General features: G+C 37.9%; 1 protein-coding gene across 1 annotated transcript; it reads left to right on the forward strand.

The window, feature by feature from the left end:
• The first annotated feature begins 371 nt into the window (after positions 1-371).
• On the forward strand, positions 372-17640 carry LOC101863260 (acyl-CoA 6-desaturase). Its single transcript, XM_005096991.3, has 11 exons — positions 372-971; positions 2519-2614; positions 2869-3066; positions 3736-3837; positions 4577-4702; positions 8289-8349; positions 8927-9003; positions 9842-9939; positions 13030-13206; positions 15244-15369; positions 15806-17640. Exons 1-11 carry the CDS (start codon positions 783-785, stop codon positions 15852-15854), a joined length of 1299 nt encoding a protein of 432 aa, XP_005097048.1. The 5' UTR covers positions 372-782; the 3' UTR covers positions 15855-17640.
• The last annotated feature ends 1817 nt before the right edge of the window (positions 17641-19457 follow it).

Raw genomic sequence — 19457 nt, forward strand, 5'->3', positions numbered from 1 at the left:
GGGGAGGGGGGGGGATCGTGTTGCATAGAATTAGAATACAATACAGTAACATAGAAAAAAATGAGATTAAAGAAAAAAGAATATTGTAGCGATAGCTGGGAATTACTTTTGCTAGCTAGACGCGTGACTCTAACCTTTTTGGCTATTGTGTCTAAATCATCGGGTTTAGATTGTAGCAAAGGGGAGGAAAAAAAAAAACAACAGTGAAAAAAACCTGCTGTAGATTCTGCTTAATCTGGCGTTGCCTAGCCTAGGCTAGGCTAGCGACCAACGCACAGATTTTGTCGAGATTGCGGGAACCCGATTGGTCAGATCATCGTACGGCGTACGGATGAGGGGGAAGGTAAGGGGTCAGACTTGGGTCAAGGTTAGCTAGCCGGTATTATTTATAATCAGCCCATCGCGCCGACTGACGGATGAATTGAGTGTGTTTTGTGTGAAACAACACCCTTTGTTTGGGGTAAAGAGAGCATGAAGTGAATCCCTCTTTCTTTTGAGTGCATGAGAAACATTTTTCTACTGGTCTACCAAGCATAGGTCTAGATCTAGATCTTCTGTTCTCGGAGGATTTAATTTTGGTGCAACTGTACCCAGGGATTGGAGTTGGAGGATAGCGTTCCGTGGGCCAGCTGAGCGCTCGCGGCGTTGCTTATAAGTGCGGCTCTGCTGATAACAGTTTTCATTTAAACAAAGTTATCGTGCTGAAATTGTTTAAACTGTGGTATTTGTCTTTAATAGTACTCTTGCTTTCTGGAATCTAAGAGCTTATATTTTTTTGCAATATGTGTAAAACAGAGCCCCAAAAGAACAAGACTTTGCCTGTGTACAGCTGGGAAGAGATTCAAAGACACGCAACTAAGGATGACCGCTGGATTGTCATAAACGGGTATGTCTACGACGTTTCCACTTGGAGCAAGAAACACCCTGGTGGGGAGAAACTGCTCGCCAACTGCGCTGGACAAGATGCAACAGTATGTTCAAAATTTTTGCTAAACAAAATAACACAAAAATATGCATTCATATATCTTGTTTGCCCCCCCACCTCCCCACCCAGGAATAACTCTAATTTTCCTTCCTCTCTTAACAAAAGTACCAAAGGCCTGTTTCAAAGTTATGCTACCCTGTGTACCATATAGCTCAATGTGCTTATAATATAAGTAGCCTATGCTGCAACTGTTTTATGCTATAAAGTCATATGATTCCATCACTATATGCTCAGCTTTAGGTTTAAAAAAGAAGCTATAAATTTGTTTTGTGCCTTTTTTCTGACAAACCTATACTAGGTTACACAAATTGCATTTGTTGAGCTGTGATATATTCTTTAAATTTCGTAATAAAAGATGCAAGAGATTAGATAATAATAATTCTTTTGTGAAAAATGGTTGGAATATGCATGCAGCTCATAGAAAAATCTAGTATTATACTTATAGAATCTAGTTATTTTTCATTTTAAAGTTGCTCTCATGAAAATGTTCTGCAGCTTACAGTATTCCTTTTTCTTTTTCTTCCCATGTCAAAATAAACCATATATTATAAATATGATAGCATGGTATATATATATATAGATCTATATATTCTTTACAATCTGCTATTGTCTTAGGTATACACATGAAAATTAAGGTAAAATCTCGATTGCTTTTCAGTCAGTTTCCAATTGGTGTTATGCATGCTGTGACATCAAACATTTCAGTGTCAGTCGAAGTAGGATATACTCCATTTCAACATTTGAAGACCAGAATAAGTTTGCTTCTGTCGTACTTTATCGTCGGAAAGACTTCCGCCGTAACAAGCGATCACCCCAACAAACACAATAAAGAAGACATCCTCCCCTAACCCTGACTCTACCCCTAACCCAACCCCCAACCCTACACCAAACCTCATAACAACCCTCTACTCTACTGTGTTACGGAATTTCTACCTTAATGTCGTCTGTCATGCATGAAATCAAACATGATATCACTCGCTAGTCTATCCTGCCAAATTTGCAATATATACTTTTGATATAATAATAAATAATAATAATAATAATAAATGACATATTGTGCTCAACTCCGATTAAAATGCTCAGGCTCTAGGTGTTTTACAATGCAATACAACAGTAACATAAAACATTGAGCTCTGACCCCCCAAAAAATCTCTCTAAAATTCATCTTATTCATTAAAAACAGAAAATGACTTTATCTGATATTTGAATAGATAAAAGGATTGGATCTCTCTTACTACAGTACTTGGCAAAACATTCCAGATCTTCGGGCCTTTTGATATTCAAATGTAAACTCTGGTTTCCCTGTATTGTTTTGCCAATCAATGACTTCACTCTCAGTCTGCGGAGCTTCCTAATTAATCCTGGAAAGTAGCGCTCATTACTCCTGACTTTTTTCTTTTTTCTTCTACAGGAATAGTAAGAGACACAGGGAGTAAAAGTAAAAGTCGGTGTTAAGCTTAAACTTAAATTTTCTATAGTAGTAATAGTAAGTTAGTATTTTTAGAACTCTTATTCTGACTTAAATTTCCTCAGGATGCGTGGATTGCTTTCCACAATGACAAGAGAGCCGTGAGCAAATACTTAGGTGCACTGAGGGTGGGCCTGCTGCGGCCCGAGGAAAATAAAGAGGTATGAGAGCTTGAGGAAGAGGCTGTATGTTTTAAAACAAAAACAAAATAAAAACGTTTCATTCAGTGTTTTTACCCCTGTCGATTTTGTAATTTCAGGTTTTGCTACTCAGTACTTAACTTGGCATGTTGTCAATGTGTTTCAAGACAATTTATATAAAAATATTTACATTTTATAAAAACTGAAGGAGTGTTCTTAATCTTATTCTTACTCGTCTTTGAAAATTGATTTGCTGGGTTTTTTTTTACTTTCAGTCGGAACTGATTAAAGATTTTCGAGACCTGAGGCGGACAGTGGAGGACATGGGTTTGTTCAAAGCTAGCGTGCCTTTCTTTGGCTTCATCATGATCCACATTTTCCTCCTCGAGTTCTTGGGCTGGTTCACAGTCTATCAGTTCGGGACCGGCTGGCTCACACTCTTCATAGCGTCTTTGTTCTTGGTTTCCGCACAGGTGAGGCAGCTAAAGTTTGGAACTTCATAATGTATTTTCTGGCCTCAGGAGAAAAAAAAATATCAATATGAAAGACGCTGAGTTCTGTGAGTGACAAATTGATTTTTAGCTGTCACCTGCAAGGGCGCATTTTTTGTCACAGATGTTATCTGATATTATGCTTAATAATTGTATTACTTTTTAAACTTTTTTCTTTTACAGGAATGGAGAGAGAGATTGGGAGTAAAAGTAATATTCAGTGGAAATGCTTTAGCTTGAATAATTATTATCTGTAGTAGAAACAGTCTAGAATTTTAAATAATAATAATAATGACAATGAAAATGATAATAATGATAAAAATAATAATAATAATAATAATAATAATAATAATAATAATAATAATAATAATAATAATAATAATAATAATTATAATAACAGATTACATTTATATAGTGCTCTGTCTTATTTTAGAACTCTCAGCTCTTGTATGTGAGGGCTAATTACATCATTTATTTCTCATGTTGCTTTAATATTTTTTTTTCTTTCTGGTCATTTTTCCTATTTAAGTTTATATTTGTTCCATTGTTTGACTTATTAAAATGCATCATCTTCAATTCTTTCTATCTTTTGATGCCCATGTGTGATCATGTCTCAGCCTAGGTAATTTTTTAATATTATGTTTCTTGCAGGCTCAGGCAGGTTGGGCACAGCACGACTATGGCCACCTCTCTGTGTTTAACAATTCCACTGTCAATCACTGGATCCACATTTTTCTGCTTAACTTCTTCAAGGTAAAGTTCTTAAACCATCGTCTAAGGTGATGGGTTCGGAGCTCAGGTTTGGTTTATATGCTCTCTCTCTCTCTCTCTCTCTCTCTCTCTCTCTCTCTCTCTCCAAAATAATCAATTAGTATTTGGTTATTAAATGACATTCCTAACAGGTTTTTTTTCTCCTCTTGGATCCCCAAATGTTCTCCTAGATTGTATTGAAATGGACCACATGGCCCATAGTGAGTAACAAATTGTAAACACATCCACCTTTTAATGAAGAACAAAGAAGAGTGCTATTAACACTTTTTGTACCGTCAGTGACTTGAGTCGCCAGGCTGTAGTGTGCGCTCATTATCGCTGGTGACTTTCGTGACCGACTCGACCAGGCACAGTAGACATATATATAAACAACAAATGGTGCAATTGCACTAAGGTAAATTCCGAAGGAAGTCACTCTATGTGATAGCTGAATAGTTGATGATAATCTGTGAAATTTTAAAGCATGTTTCTTGATGTGCAAAAGTTTGTTGAAATCATTTTAAAAAATCTGCCTTTGCTTTCAGCGTTCTAAACTGGTGCAGTACTTGAGGGTTTTTCTCTATATGAGTCTTCGGTACTGTAAGTGTTAACACTTCAAATTCAAAGTATTTCCTTGTCGAATTCCATGTGTTTTCCTCATTTTCTTTTTCAAACTTGAACCATCTCTAAAAGCTGTTTTCATTTCAATTTCTAAAAAAACCATTTCTATGTCTTCGTGAAGGGTGTGTCCTCTTCATGGTGGAACTATCGGCACTACTTGCACCACGCCAAACCCAACCGCATCCGCAAGGACCCAGACATCCGGCTGGCTCCGCTATTCTTACTGGGAGACAAAATTCCGGTGGAGGTAAGCGAAACGTTTTTTATGTTGGCTAAGTTTATCATTGTGAATCATTGTGTACCTGAGATCATATCAGAAATTGTCCTTTGTCTGACCCTCAGGATATGTGTATGTTAGTGTGTGTGTGTATGTGTGTGTGTGTGTTTTTTTTTTGTGTGTGTGTGTTTCTGTCTCTCAAATCACGATATACTGCCTGATTCACTATTGATTAAAATAAAGACAGAAATAGCGTAAAAAGAAAAATGTATTGTTTGTAAATTTAAACTGTTGCGTCATTTGTTAACAGGCACTTGGAGAATGTCTCTCTCTGTCTCTCTATTTAGTCACTCCTATTCTAACAACCACTTATCTTAGACCATCACCTGTCCAGAAAAAACACCTGCCCAAATGACAACTTTTTACTTCCCTCTGGTATTTTTTTGTACATTTCAATGACACTGTCCAAGACATCCACCTGTATAAGACAGCCACTTTTATTCTCTACAGTGGATAACTATCTTGGACAATTTTGACTTAATATAAATTGATGCATATCAAGACATTTGTAAGAGGCTGTAAGTTAATAGTTTTTGGTGCATGTAGAATTGATAAAGAAACTAGAGAATAGTTTTCTTCTCTAAATATCTATGTTTTGTAGTTTAACATTTTGCCCCCACAGGACGCCGATTAGTGATGGTGTGATATAATCAACAAAAGCGCACTAGGAATTATCCCCCTTTAGACATACGCACTTGTTAAATTTATAATTTCCTTCCTGAATGGTTTGTGTGGCCTTGGACTTTGAGGGTGAAAATCAGTTAATTTACAATAGTTGGAGTAAATTTTATTGAAAGATGTCGAGTAGACCTGGCACTAGTGCTGCTTTGCACTGGTGCCATAATAAGAATTCGGGTGGTGAATGTGCTAGATCGAATGTTTTCAGTTCCGATTCTAATTTCTTTTTCCATTTTTGTTTTGGGTGTTTTTGCCGAGATACAGGTATAGTACAGTACCGATGTACCCCATCTGCATCATGGTACATGGGGACAAAGGTTGTGCGCTCTGCACCTTGGGTGAATGGAAAGTGTTAAAGTGTTAAAGTTCAGAGAATGAACTACATGATAACTCTGGTGCTCTACATACACTGGGTTTTTAAGTTCAATTAAATCACCTCAAGTTTTGTGTGCCCAAGTCAGACGTTTTACATAAGGATAAAGATTGTGATCCAGATTGAGGACTTTTGGACTTTTGTTCTAGTTTTTTGGTTGTTGTTGTTGTACTTAACCTTACATAGTGGTCTTGGGTCTCTGTTTTGCTTTTCTTTCTTGTGTACCTTTCTTATTTTCTCTGTTTATTGCTGGTGAACTAGTTTCAGGAGAATCCTTTAGCTTCAGCTCAGTTGGTGTTGTGCTATGATCGATGCAGTCCACTCAGGTTCGAATCCTTAATGGGTTGTACTTGAATTTTGGGTTGTTTGGGGAGTTTTTATTGTTCTCCACCCATGTGGCTCAGGAAATATGGCGATCTGGTCTCTTGATTAAAAGGAAAGTGCTGTGCTATCATAGTATATGAGTATTTTGTTCTAGTTCTATTTAAGCACGGCTTAGTTCTATTTAAGCAAGGGTGGTTGACAGGTGCTCTGGTGGAGTTTACTCTTTCTTTCCTATCAAACATATATCATCCATATAAATCACTCGTTTCTTTTCTTTGTTTGTGACTCTCTTGTAACACCTGTAATATTCAGCACTTATTTGACCTACTGTTTGTGTTGCAAGTGTTGTAAAACTCTTACTGTGGGTGGTTGGTGGATGCTTTGGTGTGGCTTGCTATTTTTTTCATATTTAACATCCATTGTCGTCCTTTTTTTTGTTTGTTACTTTCTTGCAACACCTCTAATCTTCGGCACTTATGTGACCTTATTGTGTTGCAAGTGCCGTAAAACTCTTACTAAAACAAAAAAGCCCCCCAAAACACTTACTAAAACTAAAACTAAAGGTATAGCTTATCATATGGCCCCGTAGCTAAACAATCAGCGAAAGCTGACGGACAAATACGGTATCAAGTGACTTGAAAATGACATCTCGTGAGTGCGTGGTCTCTCTGTGTGCTTTGTCAAGTGAGACAGTTTCTCACCTGTTTCTAAGAGTGTTTACCTGATTACTGATAACCCCCCTCTATGTCACTGTGCTAGTTGGTGAACTGTGATTGTGAGTGGTTGGTGGGTTCTCTGATGTGGTTTACTTATTTTTCTAGTAAAAATAAAAAATCTGTCTATCATCCTTATCTCTTTTCCTTCTTTTTTTATGTCTTTGTTACTCTACTGTAACACTTCTAATCTTTGGCACTTATGTGACCTAATTGTTTTGTAAGTGCCTTAAAACACTAACTGAAACAAAATCACCAGTTGTGAAGCGTGTTTACCTGATTTCTGATAACCCCTGTATGTCACTGTGCCAGTTGGTGAACTTTGTTGTTCTGAGTTCAGTGATAGTGACAGTTGGATGGGCTGAAAGTTTACTTACATCCCACTGGGTATCATACTGTACTTGTGATGCGGGTGGCTGTGGGTCAGATCCGGAAAGGTGTATTTTTGTAATGGGTAGTTTTGAGAGTTTTTGAGACTGTCCACTCACTCACGTGGTTGGTTCCTGCTAAAGATGGACCTTAGGTTTGGAAGTTTGTTTATATATATATACAGCCATAGGGTGTTTATAGCGGTGTTACACCCATATCGTACATAGTTTTTAAAAAAAATGTTCCCCCAAGTATTGTCATTGTTCTGGTATTCTAACATTATCAGTGGTTGGTTGGCGGATGCTCTGCTGTGGTTTACTCCTTTTTTTCCCTAACAAACAGCCATCGTCCTAATCTCACCTCATTCTTTCTTGTGTTGCAAGTGCCTGAAAACTCTTACTTAAAACCCCCCAGCCAAAACAAAAAAAGTTTGGGGTTTGAATCCAAGTAGAATCCAGCAGGGTTTTATCATGTTCTGAAGCATTTGGCTTCTTAGCAAGATTTCTTATTGGGGGAGCCCTATGCTCTCAGCTCGAAACGGCCTGGGTTTTGGGAGCTGTGGGGTATTTTGTACAAACTAATTTCTGATTTTTAAGAGTTTTCCTCACAGTTTGCTACCTCAGAATTACGAAGTTCTATTTGCTCAATACCTAGTTTTGATAAATTTGATGTTAAAAAATGTTGAGTTTAAAATTCTCAACATGTCAAGCTTTTTCAAATGCAATTCTTTGATTATCCTGATAGCGACTTCGAATAATCGTACAAGTTTGATAAAGCAGATAGAAAAATTGTCAGATAGAACGTAATTTTAAGGTAGCAAGTTGTCTAGGCCGTTTGAAGATCTTGGCTTTGAGTCCAAAATTATGACGGTTGATTTCGTGGATCCATTAAATTTAAGTCTCATTTTGTGTTAAATCTTGTTTTTATGTCTGGAATTCAGTGCTTTCGAAATAATTTCCATAAAAACAGGGGAAAATAAGTTAGTATAATGTAGCGTGAAGACTGCATTGTGTTCAGCAAGGTGATGAACTTGAACATAAAAAACCCCAAAATTAATCCTCATATTTTATAAACTTCTTTTTCTTTCTGTTTTATCTAGTGGGGCAAAAAGAAGAAAGGTGGACTGCCTTACAACTGTCAACATCAATACTGGTTTCTCGGTAAGAGTTTATTTTGTTGCTCATGTGCATTAAAAATTTTTTAAATTTGTTCTATTATTTTTAAAAGATTTTATTAACTCTAAAAGATATCCTTACCACACCTGTAAAGTAGTAAGACATCCCTGACACCTCCTTCTTTGATTTGAAGCATATTGACCATGTCTAACCCATTTTACTTTCCTGTCGAAATCTTACACTTATAAATGTGGCTTGCAAGATGGGGTTGATGCTGTTCTTTTAACTTTTGGTGGGTTTTTGGAAAGTGCCACTGGTGGTTGCTGCTTTGAATCTTTCTTTTTATTCTTTTGTAGTTTGTCTTTGTTGTCTAGAGAAAGCTTCACTTGTGTAAAAAAAACCCCAGAAATAATGTATAAATGTAACAATGGCAAGATATGGGTGGCTGGAGAGTGTCACTGACAGGTCATATTTTTTGTCTCACCTGCTGTTTCTGTTCATTTGAAAGTTGAACGGCTGTCACTTTGTTGAATATATATGTGGTTCAACAGTTGAATGAAAGAACAAACTAAACGATGACTTTTCTGCTTGTTTAGATTTATGTTTTTCTCTCTCTCTGCAGTGATGCCCCCTCTCCTTCTTCCACTTTACTTCAACTTTGAGGTGCCTTACTTCTTGTATTCACGGAAACTCTACGGGGTAAGTAATACCATATTACACATTGTATGTTGTTAACGTCCCTTTGTTCAATTTCCCATTCAACTAACAAAAACAATAAACAATAGTCAAACACAAGTGGAGTTATGAGTCTACAAGCTTTTATTAAGATTAGTAATGGCATCTTCGCAATTTCCATTTTGTGACTTGGCCCAGTTTGCCCCTGGACTCTTTAATTTTGTCTTTTTCAGCAGGAAGGAGAAGTGATGAGACAGGTGGTTGAAGGGCACCACTGGTTGACAGTTCCTTCTTCTTTCCATTCTCTCTGCCGGTTCTGTTTGCATGTCGAACATTTTCCCAGCCGTAAATGACAGTTATTGTTTTGATGTGCTTCTCTTTTCTCAAATCAAATAAACAAACGAACAAACAAACAAACAAACAACACTAAATGGCCATTATTTTGGGTGGTTGGTGGGTACTGTGGTGTGGTTTGCTTCTTCTTTCTTATCAAACATCTATCATCCTTATCTCCCCTCCTTTTTTATGTTTGTTACTCTCTTGTAACACCTCTAATCTTCTGGCGCTCATATGACCTTATGCAGTTGCAAGCGCCATAAAACCTCTACTAAAACAAACAAAGACATGACGATTATTGTGTCGATATGCTTCTCTGTACTCAAACGAATAAACAAACAATGGAGTTGCGAGCGCCGTAAAACCCCATACTAAAAACAAACAAAAAAACAAACAACACTAAATGACCATTATTGTGTCGATGTGCTTCTCTGTACTCGAGCAAAAAAAAAAAAAAGAAGTGTGGAGAGAAAAGGGCATGAACAAAAATGATAGTGTGTAATTATTTCTCTTGGTTTTTTCGCAGGAAATGTTTTGGATGTTTGCCTTCTTTGTCCGCTACGTCTGTATGTTCTACCCGTTCCTCGGAGTGAGTGGAGCTCTAGCTCTCTATGTGTGGGTGCGGTGAGTAGGCTACTCGTGAGATTTTGGTGTTTGTTTGTCAAGTATGCCACAATACGTATTTGTGCACTTGTGTTTGTGCTTGTGTGTGGGTTTGTTTGTCTGTGACCTTGTGTGTGTGTGTGTGTGTGTGTGTGTGTGTGTGTGTGTGTGTGTGTGTGTGTTTGTGTGCATGAGAGAGAGAGAGAGAGAGAGAGAGAGCAACATGTTTTTTGGCTGAAATTTAAAATGTATTATACATGTAAAGGAATAGTATATATGACAATTATATTTTCAACACCTTAACTCATTCGCTATGTATTATTTTCGGCTTGTGGACAAATTTTTTTCGCGAGGGCGAAATGAGATGATGACTAGATCTAGTGCGCAGTTAGAAGGTCTTTTGGGGCCACAAATTCAAATAAATATCAACGTATTATCTACCAAAATTTTGAGTATGGTTTGTTTGTGTATTTTTCAACTCTGTTTCCTGTAAGAGGTGATTTTATGCAACACAATTTTGATTGGATGCGGATAAAATTTGGAAATAAACATTTAATAATCTTTGGTGAAACTCAAAAAATATGTTTGCACCTAGACTCTAGTCAAATGATATACAGTCAAACCTGCCCTGACGGCCACCTGTACAGACGGCCACTTTCCATTTCCCCCCTTGCGTTTTTTCTATATTATTTAACTGTGTAAAAAGGGCACCTGCCCAACGCGGCCGCGGCCACCATATTTTAACACACAACCCCTATCACATTCAGCAAAAACACCTGTCTTAGACGGCCACCTTAGTGACTTCATTGCGATAAATTGTGCATTGGCCCCTGGTGTTGTGGGCGAGCTGTCATAATTCAATCATCTGTTGTTGTTGTTAGGTAGTCCCTCCTACCGATCATGTTGCGTAGGCCCCTCCCACTGTTGACCAATAGCTACCAATTTTCAGCTGCTGGTGAGGTAAGCGTGTGATCCCTCATAACCCATAAGCCCCGCACAGAACTCATACACACATCGTAAGTGAGATGAGTGGTCACTGTTTACCCAGTCTGTAACAATGGACGTTGACGTGAACTTGTGACAGAAGCGTCGCTCGTTCTCCGAGTGGTGGCGACCCATGTGTTTGTTTTAACATGGCACTCGGTCTTCCGCGTCTGACACATTTCATTTTATTGTCACCCTTGTGCAAAATCAGCAACAAAATAAAAATTACAAACAAAATACAAACCAACAACAACAACAATTAAGACCACAACAATGCTACTTCTTTCGATTGGGGCCTCAGATGGGAATTGTTTGTTTTCTTCATCTTGATCAATCCTGCCTAAGACGGCCACCTGTCTTATACGGCCACTTTTCTCCTTGACAATGGGTGGCCGTCTTATACAGGTTTGACTGTATATCAAAATAACCATAAATGAATATAGAACTGGAAAATATTGAAAAATTTGCAGTTATTTACATACTTTCCATAATATTTGTACATTTGGATCATAACCTCCGATATTGAAAAAAAAAATATTGATAAAGGATCACAAACAGAAAACACCCACTCGTATCTTATATAGAATTATTCAGAATTGCATATGAAATAAACCTATACATATCTTGAGTGGCTCTTTTCGAGTAATTTCACCAAAAAGTAGTGATTTTGGGGAGAAAAAAATATTTTGACAATTTAGATCTAGACTTAGATTAGATCTAGCACTCGAAAATATTGCTTTCTCAATTACAGTGCATTGGCAATTTGAGGCCAATAGTGTCATTATTATAAAAAAGAGTCAAACATTTCTTTAGTGAGAAAAATAATGATACATTTTGTTTTGTAAAAGTACTAAGACCGGTGTCTGGGCTATAATTTTGGCATCGCGATAAAACAAAGTCGCATAAACTACGAAATCACGTTTAAAAACTGAATCTAAACTTCCGATTTTCGGTAGAAACGCTTGACCCGGAAGTCAATGTTATGTTTTAACATGGATACATGGATTGAAATAAAATCTAAGCTAGAATTAAAGGTCGGTGCTCGAGCTGTCGGGTGCGGCTTGCGGTATGGAAGATACTTTTGCTGCGCCGCTGCCCACGACTCGGCTTAGCAAATGAGTTAAGATTTCACATAAAAATAAGGAACAAAAACTTTGTAGCAAATATAGACTGGTGTAGCTGAGAATATGCATAGAGAAATTTTCTGTCTTTTGTGTTGCTACTTTATGTTGCTTCATATAACCATGGCTATGGGCCGGTGGGTAAAATGTTGGAACAAGTACCTGCGACTACTAAAATGTTTGAAGTGCTTCTTTCGAAATTCTTTTTGTTTGCGTAGATCTTAACATTTTCCTGTGGAGCTCCCGTGACCATTCTGCCATGCCTGGCAAAGCGCCTTCTTTTTTTAACTTCAGAGCAATTTCGAGAAAAGGTTCTTTGTCATCGTAATCGTTTAAAAATAGAGCCATTCTGAAATTTGAATTCTAATTTATATTTAAAAAAAAACAAGGCACAGTTTCAATTTGAATTTTTCCCACACGTAGGGTAGGCTTTCCACTAAACATGAAAAATGCCGTTTTGTCTTCGTACAGCAGCATTGTATTGATCAGCAAGACTTTGAGTGACTGCAATGTTTTTTACTCTTAAGGTTATGGAAATTGCTCCGTTCTCTTGCAACGTAATGAAAGTTGTTGGCTTTTTTTTTTAGTTTCACTGATAAGGGAACCATGTAGATAATGATAATAATAACAATGATAATATAAATCAATTTCAGTTATATAGTATATTTTCACTCAGAAAGTGCCCAATGTTCTTTACAATGTTACTAAGAACATGAGCACCATATGTACGGTTCCTGTAGTGATCCTTTCTCGCCGCCTCTCACTTTCGTCTTTCCGTTACCCCCCCCCTCTCTCTCTCTCTTTCCCTCTCTCTCTCTCTCTCTCTCTCTCTCTCTCTCTCTCTCTCTCTCTCTCTCTCTCTCCCTCTCTCTCTCTCTCTCTGTGTCTCTCTCTCTCACTCTCTCCCTCCTTCTCACTCTCTTTCCCATCCCCACGCTGTCTCCAGTACATGAACATTTGTGGCGTTATTACACTCATTATGTGTTCGTATTTCTGCTCACGGCAGGTTCCTCGAGTCCCACTGGTTCGTGTGGACCACCCAGATGAACCACATCCCGATGGACGTCGACTACGACCAGGACTACGACTGGGTCACTGCCCAGCTCAAGGCCACTTGCAATGTGGACCAGTCACTCTTCAACGACTGGTTCTCCGGACACCTCAACTTCCAGATTGAGCACCAGTAGGTACCCAGTTTGAATTACAATAGTAAATGTGAGGCAGCATGGTGAAATCAGGCGCTTGTCAAAATAACCAAATCGGAGAAACAGGCAGTTTTCCCTGAGTTCGGAAATTTTTATCGAATTTTTATTTTTTGGCTTAACCTATTTAATGTTAATATAAAAACACCTTTCCATGTGAATTTTACTGAAAAACGTTGATTAATGGCACAAAATATGTCAGGGTTTTCAAAGGCTCTTTAGCTATTGAAGTTACCAAACTTTGGCAGCCATTTTCTCGCTAATTTCACCACAGAAACCAGGCGACCTCAGTTCCTTCAGTGGCGGATATATTGAGTTCTATTCAAGATAAATGGATATTTATTTCATTGGAAGCAAGGCAAATAAATCAGCTTTCACATGATACGAATAACTCCACATGCCCAAAAATTGAGGAGCAGATGATTCCACAGCGTCTTTACGCAAATCACATTTTTATTGATCCTAGAAGGGCAATTTGGTTTACAATGGCAGACATACCATACATACATAAATATATAATTATAAATTCGTACATACATAAATACATACACATATATACACAAATATGCAAAATCATACAAATACAAAATAATCTCACAGCCATCCCATTGCTGGTCGTCACTGTGGAGCGCTCGGTTTATTTTTTAAGCTAGGGTTGTCGTATCTTGCTGAAGGACACACCCTAGTGACCACCCATCTGATCCCGGGGTCACCAACTCTTGCTTGACTATACTCTTGAGTCTCAACTCACTACTCACTTAGCTACTGGAACCCCCCATATATATTTTTTTTTGGGATGGGCTGCTGGCATTGAGGGTGGGTGAGTGTAGAGGGGGGGTAAGTAGGTATTTCAGGTCATTGTACACTAATGCAGTAGTGGCTATATGTTGCATTTTTTCAGCTTTGGTTAATACAGGTCTGGAATGAATTTGAAAATAGACATGTCTCTCAGATCAGAACCTGAGGATGAAAAAACTGGAACAATTTTGCAAGTTACTAAATTATTCCACTTTTTTCATCTTCAAATTTTAATACTTTACAACTTCATTGCCAAGGGATGTGCGTTCCTTTTGTCTGGACTGATTTTCAGCTGAGCTTGTTAACCAGGACAGCGGTCTCAATGTCAGTGGACTTGCTCTCTAGATCTGGCCCACTCGTGACATATATTCGGGCTCTGGGTCTTCGATAGTGTCACTTTCCTCACTCACTATATTCCCTGTCTTACACATTTAGAAAAACTTATAAATCTGTGTCGAAAAGTGAAATTTGCTGCCTTTTTTAAAGGTCATTTTAGTGTTTATGTTTTGTGAGAGTCTGTAAGACTAGACCTGTGTTTATCGAACGCTTGCAAGCCTAGCAGGAAACTAAATTAATATGAGCAGATTTGGTACCGATACAGGTATTTTTTATTCCCAAATACAAATCCACGCTGTGCTTGTGAGTAATTCTCTGTGCAGAAGAATTAGAGCCAAATGATTAACAGGATGAAAATATAATGTCATATATAGGCAACAAGGAACAGCAAATTTTGCCCACTTCTGTGACGTCTATGGTAAGGCACAAAGCTAAATTAAAAGTTACATATTTTGATGACGGAACAGGTACCTCATAGATTATGACAACATGTATATCTCTATTAGTTATAATGGAAAAGTGCTCATTAGATAGATATAACCCTAATAAGGTCAACCATTTATAATAGACTAGATTAGTGCAGGAAGAGTAGGCTGGTTTTTTTACACCCCCCACTCTTACCTTTCCCCATACCTCCCTTTCCCATCACCAAACTAAGTTTACACCTAAAAAGAGTTGTCATTTTATCTCCACTCCCTACCCCCCCCCCCAATCCCTATCCCTCCAACCCCTCCCCCCTCTCCCCCCCAACCCCCCCCCCCCCTCCCGCAACAAAACCAACAAAAAAAACCCAACAAAACAAACATACAAAAAACGAACAAAAACAACACTATAAAACCTCACTACCCCCTCCTCCCTTCACAACCCACCCACCCACCCATCAGTCTGTTTCCCACAATGCCGAGGAACAACCTGCACAGAGCCACGCCCCTGGTCAAGTCTCTGTGTCAGAAACACGAGCTGGACTATCAGAGCAAGACTCTGTACAGAGCCATGGCGGACATCGTCGGGTGAGTGACCGCGGAGGGTTCTCTTTCTGTTGGGACTGGAACTGGATTTTGTGTGTGGGTGTGTGTGTGTGTATGGGGGGTGGGTGGGTGTGTGTGTGTGTGTGTAGGTGTGTGTGTGTGTGTGTGTGTGTATGGGGGTGGGTGGGTGTGGGTGTGTGTGTGTGTGTGTGTAGGTGTGTGTGAGTGTGTGTGTGTGTGTGTGTATGGGGTGTGGGTGGGTGTGTGTGTGTGTGAGAGAGAGAGAGAGAGAGAGAGAGAGCGTAACACCAAAGCCAATGTGCCAGCATCTGGGCAATAAAAATTTATCTTATCTTATCTTACCTTATCTTGATTGTTACTTTTAGGCTTTGCTTATAGCGTGACATATAGATAATGTCGGTTTCCGATGCATACCAAGTAATTGATTTGTTTGTGGGTTTTTTTCTGTTTTTCACAGATGTCTGAAGGTTTCGGGAGATATGTGGTATGAAGCTTACAATATGTGATGCTGACTAGGTCAGCTCTGGATACTTTGATCTGTTGAGACGTTCAAGTCTGCAGAAATATTTGAGCCGAGTATGTGCCACCTGTATCTGACAAACGTTCATTTTGCTACACATGTTTTTGAAGTACTAGAGCATCAAATGAATGACCAGTTGGACTTTAAAACCTTGAAGGCCATTATCTTTGGGTAGAAATTGAAGTAAAAGCGTATTGTAAATGGTTTCTTTGAATTTGGTGCTCTTATATATATTTGAGTTGAATAAGGGCTGTGTGCAAAGCATTTGTCCATCCTTTTGAATCCGTTTTCTAACTTTTTCTAAATTTTACCTGTCAATTGCTCTCATGTCTGTTGTCTTTTTCAGTTTACACCCGCTTTTCTTGATACGTTCTTTAGACTAAATAAGGTTAGGAAACTGGAAAAAATTTTGAAAACAATGACATGTTGGACATTATGAACCATCGAGTCACATGGTTTTAAAGAACTTCTGAGATGTACATTTGAAATGTACAAAGTCTTTTTTCTGTTCTGTTTGTGTTTCTTGGACAGCTGAAAGTAAGATCTGTTTACTTCTGTTGTTTAATCTCAGGAGTATAACTTCTGCAAGCTGTTCAACTGTTTAGTTTGAAGTCCAGAAAGAAGAAGTATTTAGGAGGGAGAGAAAATTGTTTCATTCCTTTAAAAATTGTTCTCAAATTGTTTGTTTTCCTGCTTTTTTCCAGTAGACTAATATTTAGATTTTGAATTTTGGCGAAATATTTTTTAAACACATGCAACTGATTCCACAGATTAAGAAACTGCAATAAAACTAATTTGGAAGAATTTTGGGGTTAGTATGAAAATCTGGCACAGGATAATTGATAATTATTAATTCATTAGAAATAGTTGTTTTAACTTCGCAAACTAAGTATTATTTTCAGGGAAATAAAAGGGCTTTCATTTGTCAGTAAGTATTGGTTTAAAAAAAAAATCACAATGAACCTGTTCCTCACAGGCCACTCAAATAATTTAATGTTTTGTAAATATATCTTCCTTCCGGCTGTTTTGTTTTCTAAACTTTATTTTGGCATGGAATGCATTTGTAGATACTGTATTGTTTGGATCATATTTGAATTGCTGGAATGCTGCAAATTTTAAGTTTTCAACAAACAAATGTTATGTATTGAGTGGCTAAATAAACATGTTCCCATTATGTCAGTGCTGGAAAAAGTTTGTGGGATTTAATAGATAAAAATGACCAGATTAATCATCTGCTACTAGAAGATACTGACAGTTTGTTAGTTTGATCTTAAGATGTATAAAGTATAAGTTATTCTAAAGGGAGACCTTTGAGAAAATACTCTTGTTGTTTCCTTTGTAAATTGTGGGTATTTTATGTTATTGTTTTATTGTGATTTCTACTATTTGTCCATTCCCTATGATTTTTGTCTAGTGCTGATGTATTTGTAGTGCACGTACTTTACTTTTCCAATCCAGTGGCCATCTGAATTTGAGCCTTTCGGCCTGTCGATATGGCAAAGAATTTACTACAGGTTTTTATCAACTGTGTTTTGTTGCTTTATAGAGTATATTTTTTTATATCTGGGGAAGCAGGTAGGTAGGTAGGTAGGTACCATGCAAGTCGCCAAGTGCAGGGCAGGTAAAGTTCTGATGTATTCATCGTGTACCGACACAAGGCTTTGATGTTTGTGGTTCTTACGTCCCACATTAGAGATTAGTGGACCTGTCCTTGTTAAAGCTTGCAGGGGGGGGGAAATTGGTTTCATTTTTCTGTTATATGATGATGATAATAATAATAATAATAATAATAATACGTACAGTCGACTCTGCTTGTGTTGAAATCGCTTGAGTTGATCTGCGGTTGAGTTGATCTTATTCTCGGGTTCCAGCACCTGTTTCTTTACAGATCCCAACAGTTAAGTTGATTTTTCTTTTTTTTTTCTCCCACGACGAAATCAACTCGTCCTAAGTTGACTATGATAATGATAATGTAGATCATTTTTATAGTGCGTATAGTTCAAAGTGCTATATTTCTTACATTTACTCTAAGGTTTTAAGGACATTTGGCAGTTATATAAGAAATTGAATGTAGTTTTTTTTAAATGTATGTGGTTAGGAATTACACCAATTGCACAAAGTAGATTTTGAGGTGTATTCCACCCTCGAACTAATTGACCCTGATTGCCGCGCCCACGACGTCCCATTGGATTTTATAGATCTAGATCTAGCCCTACCCATCGAGCACAAATTCCAGTACTGACCCCTTCACCATGATCTGAATCACTATTAGATGAGTCTAAGTCCTGTTTCTTATCATCTACTACGGAATTTACGGCACTTATTTCAGAGTCACTTTCGTCAAATTAGTATCATTCCCCCTCACAACCCAGCGCCACTTCAAAAAGTACTTTGTCGGTTGTGATTGTGCGTTTTCGAGACATCTTTCAAGCTTCTACACCCATCAAAAACAAAGAAACCACTGTTCATTGGAAAATTAAAATATTCAGACAGAGCTGCATCGCCGTATTTGTGTATCTTGGTAATTACAAGCAGAACTAGCTTCTTTGACGTGACCGTATCGCTGTTCCGAGTATACCCGTAGCCCGGATAAAAAGAGTTAAAAAAGGGGCATATTCATTTGTGTATGGCATCATGCATGGTGAAATCGGGCGCTCGTCAAAATAATGAAATCGAGGAAACCAACTTTTTTCTACCTTTTGGATAACTTTTCCTGACCTTGTTTTATTTGGGTTCAACATCTTTTGTATCCATTTATAAACACATTTCTGTGTAGATTTTACTGAATAACTTGATCAAAGGCACAGAAAATGTCAACTTGCAGTTTGACTATTTTCATGAGCGCCTGATTTCACCACGCTGCCTCACATATATAATATATATTACGTGATGCATTTAATGCAAGTTCAAATCCACCGCTGTATTTTGAAAATGCAGTAAACCCCTACTTATATATAGAGATACTCTGACCAAAAAATACTGGCAGTTGATTGATCTAGTCTGCGTTTTTATTATGCATTATTGTATATGTGAACACAAGAAAAAGCAGGCCATGGACTTAACAATTTATCACCTAGAAGTGAAAGGCTTTTTGACATTCCGAGACGTTTTTAGCTTTTCGAGAACGCCGAGTGCAAGTTGGCTTTTTTACAGGCACTTGTGCACTAACATACTCACAAGATCTTTCATTGATTTACTTAGTCGGTTTATACCCTTTTCCCGTGAAGGTGGAAAAGGGCATAAGCTGGGATTTGAACTGGCAACATTTTGGTTGTAAGCTCAGCTGCCTCAACATCTGTGCAATGAATGCTATGACATAAAGGTGTGGAGCACTGAGTTTATGGTGCAAGGAGATGGTGGAGTTTCCATGCCATTTTGTGTTATGCTGCTTGTTTGTATCCTAGCATCACTCCTTTGAATTTTTATTGAAAACTTTTTTAAATCAAGACAAATGGCTACCTTAGAATTACAAATTTCTATCTGACATTTTTGGCCATTTTGAGTTACTAAGACTTTGAGGTCAGAAACCAAATGTACTGCCTGCTCCATCAAAATGGCAATATTAATCAGAGTTGTTATCAAGATATTC

Source organism: Aplysia californica, unplaced genomic scaffold (assembly GCF_000002075.1).
Source record: "Aplysia californica isolate F4 #8 unplaced genomic scaffold, AplCal3.0 scaffold00144, whole genome shotgun sequence".
Classification (NCBI taxonomy): Eukaryota; Metazoa; Mollusca; class Gastropoda; order Aplysiida; family Aplysiidae; genus Aplysia; species Aplysia californica.

Excerpts from the sequence above, each read along its gene's own strand:
- LOC101863260 (XM_005096991.3), top strand. The coding sequence starts at position 783 with ATGTGTAAAACAGAGCCCCAAAAGAACAAGACTTTGCCTGTGTACAGC. Across the intron at positions 3,067-3,735 it reads TGTTCTTGGTTTCCGCACAG|GCTCAGGCAGGTTGGGCACA; the intron begins GTGAGGCAGCTA and ends TGTTTCTTGCAG. Across the intron at positions 8,350-8,926 it reads ACATCAATACTGGTTTCTCG|TGATGCCCCCTCTCCTTCTT; the intron begins GTAAGAGTTTAT and ends CTCTCTCTGCAG.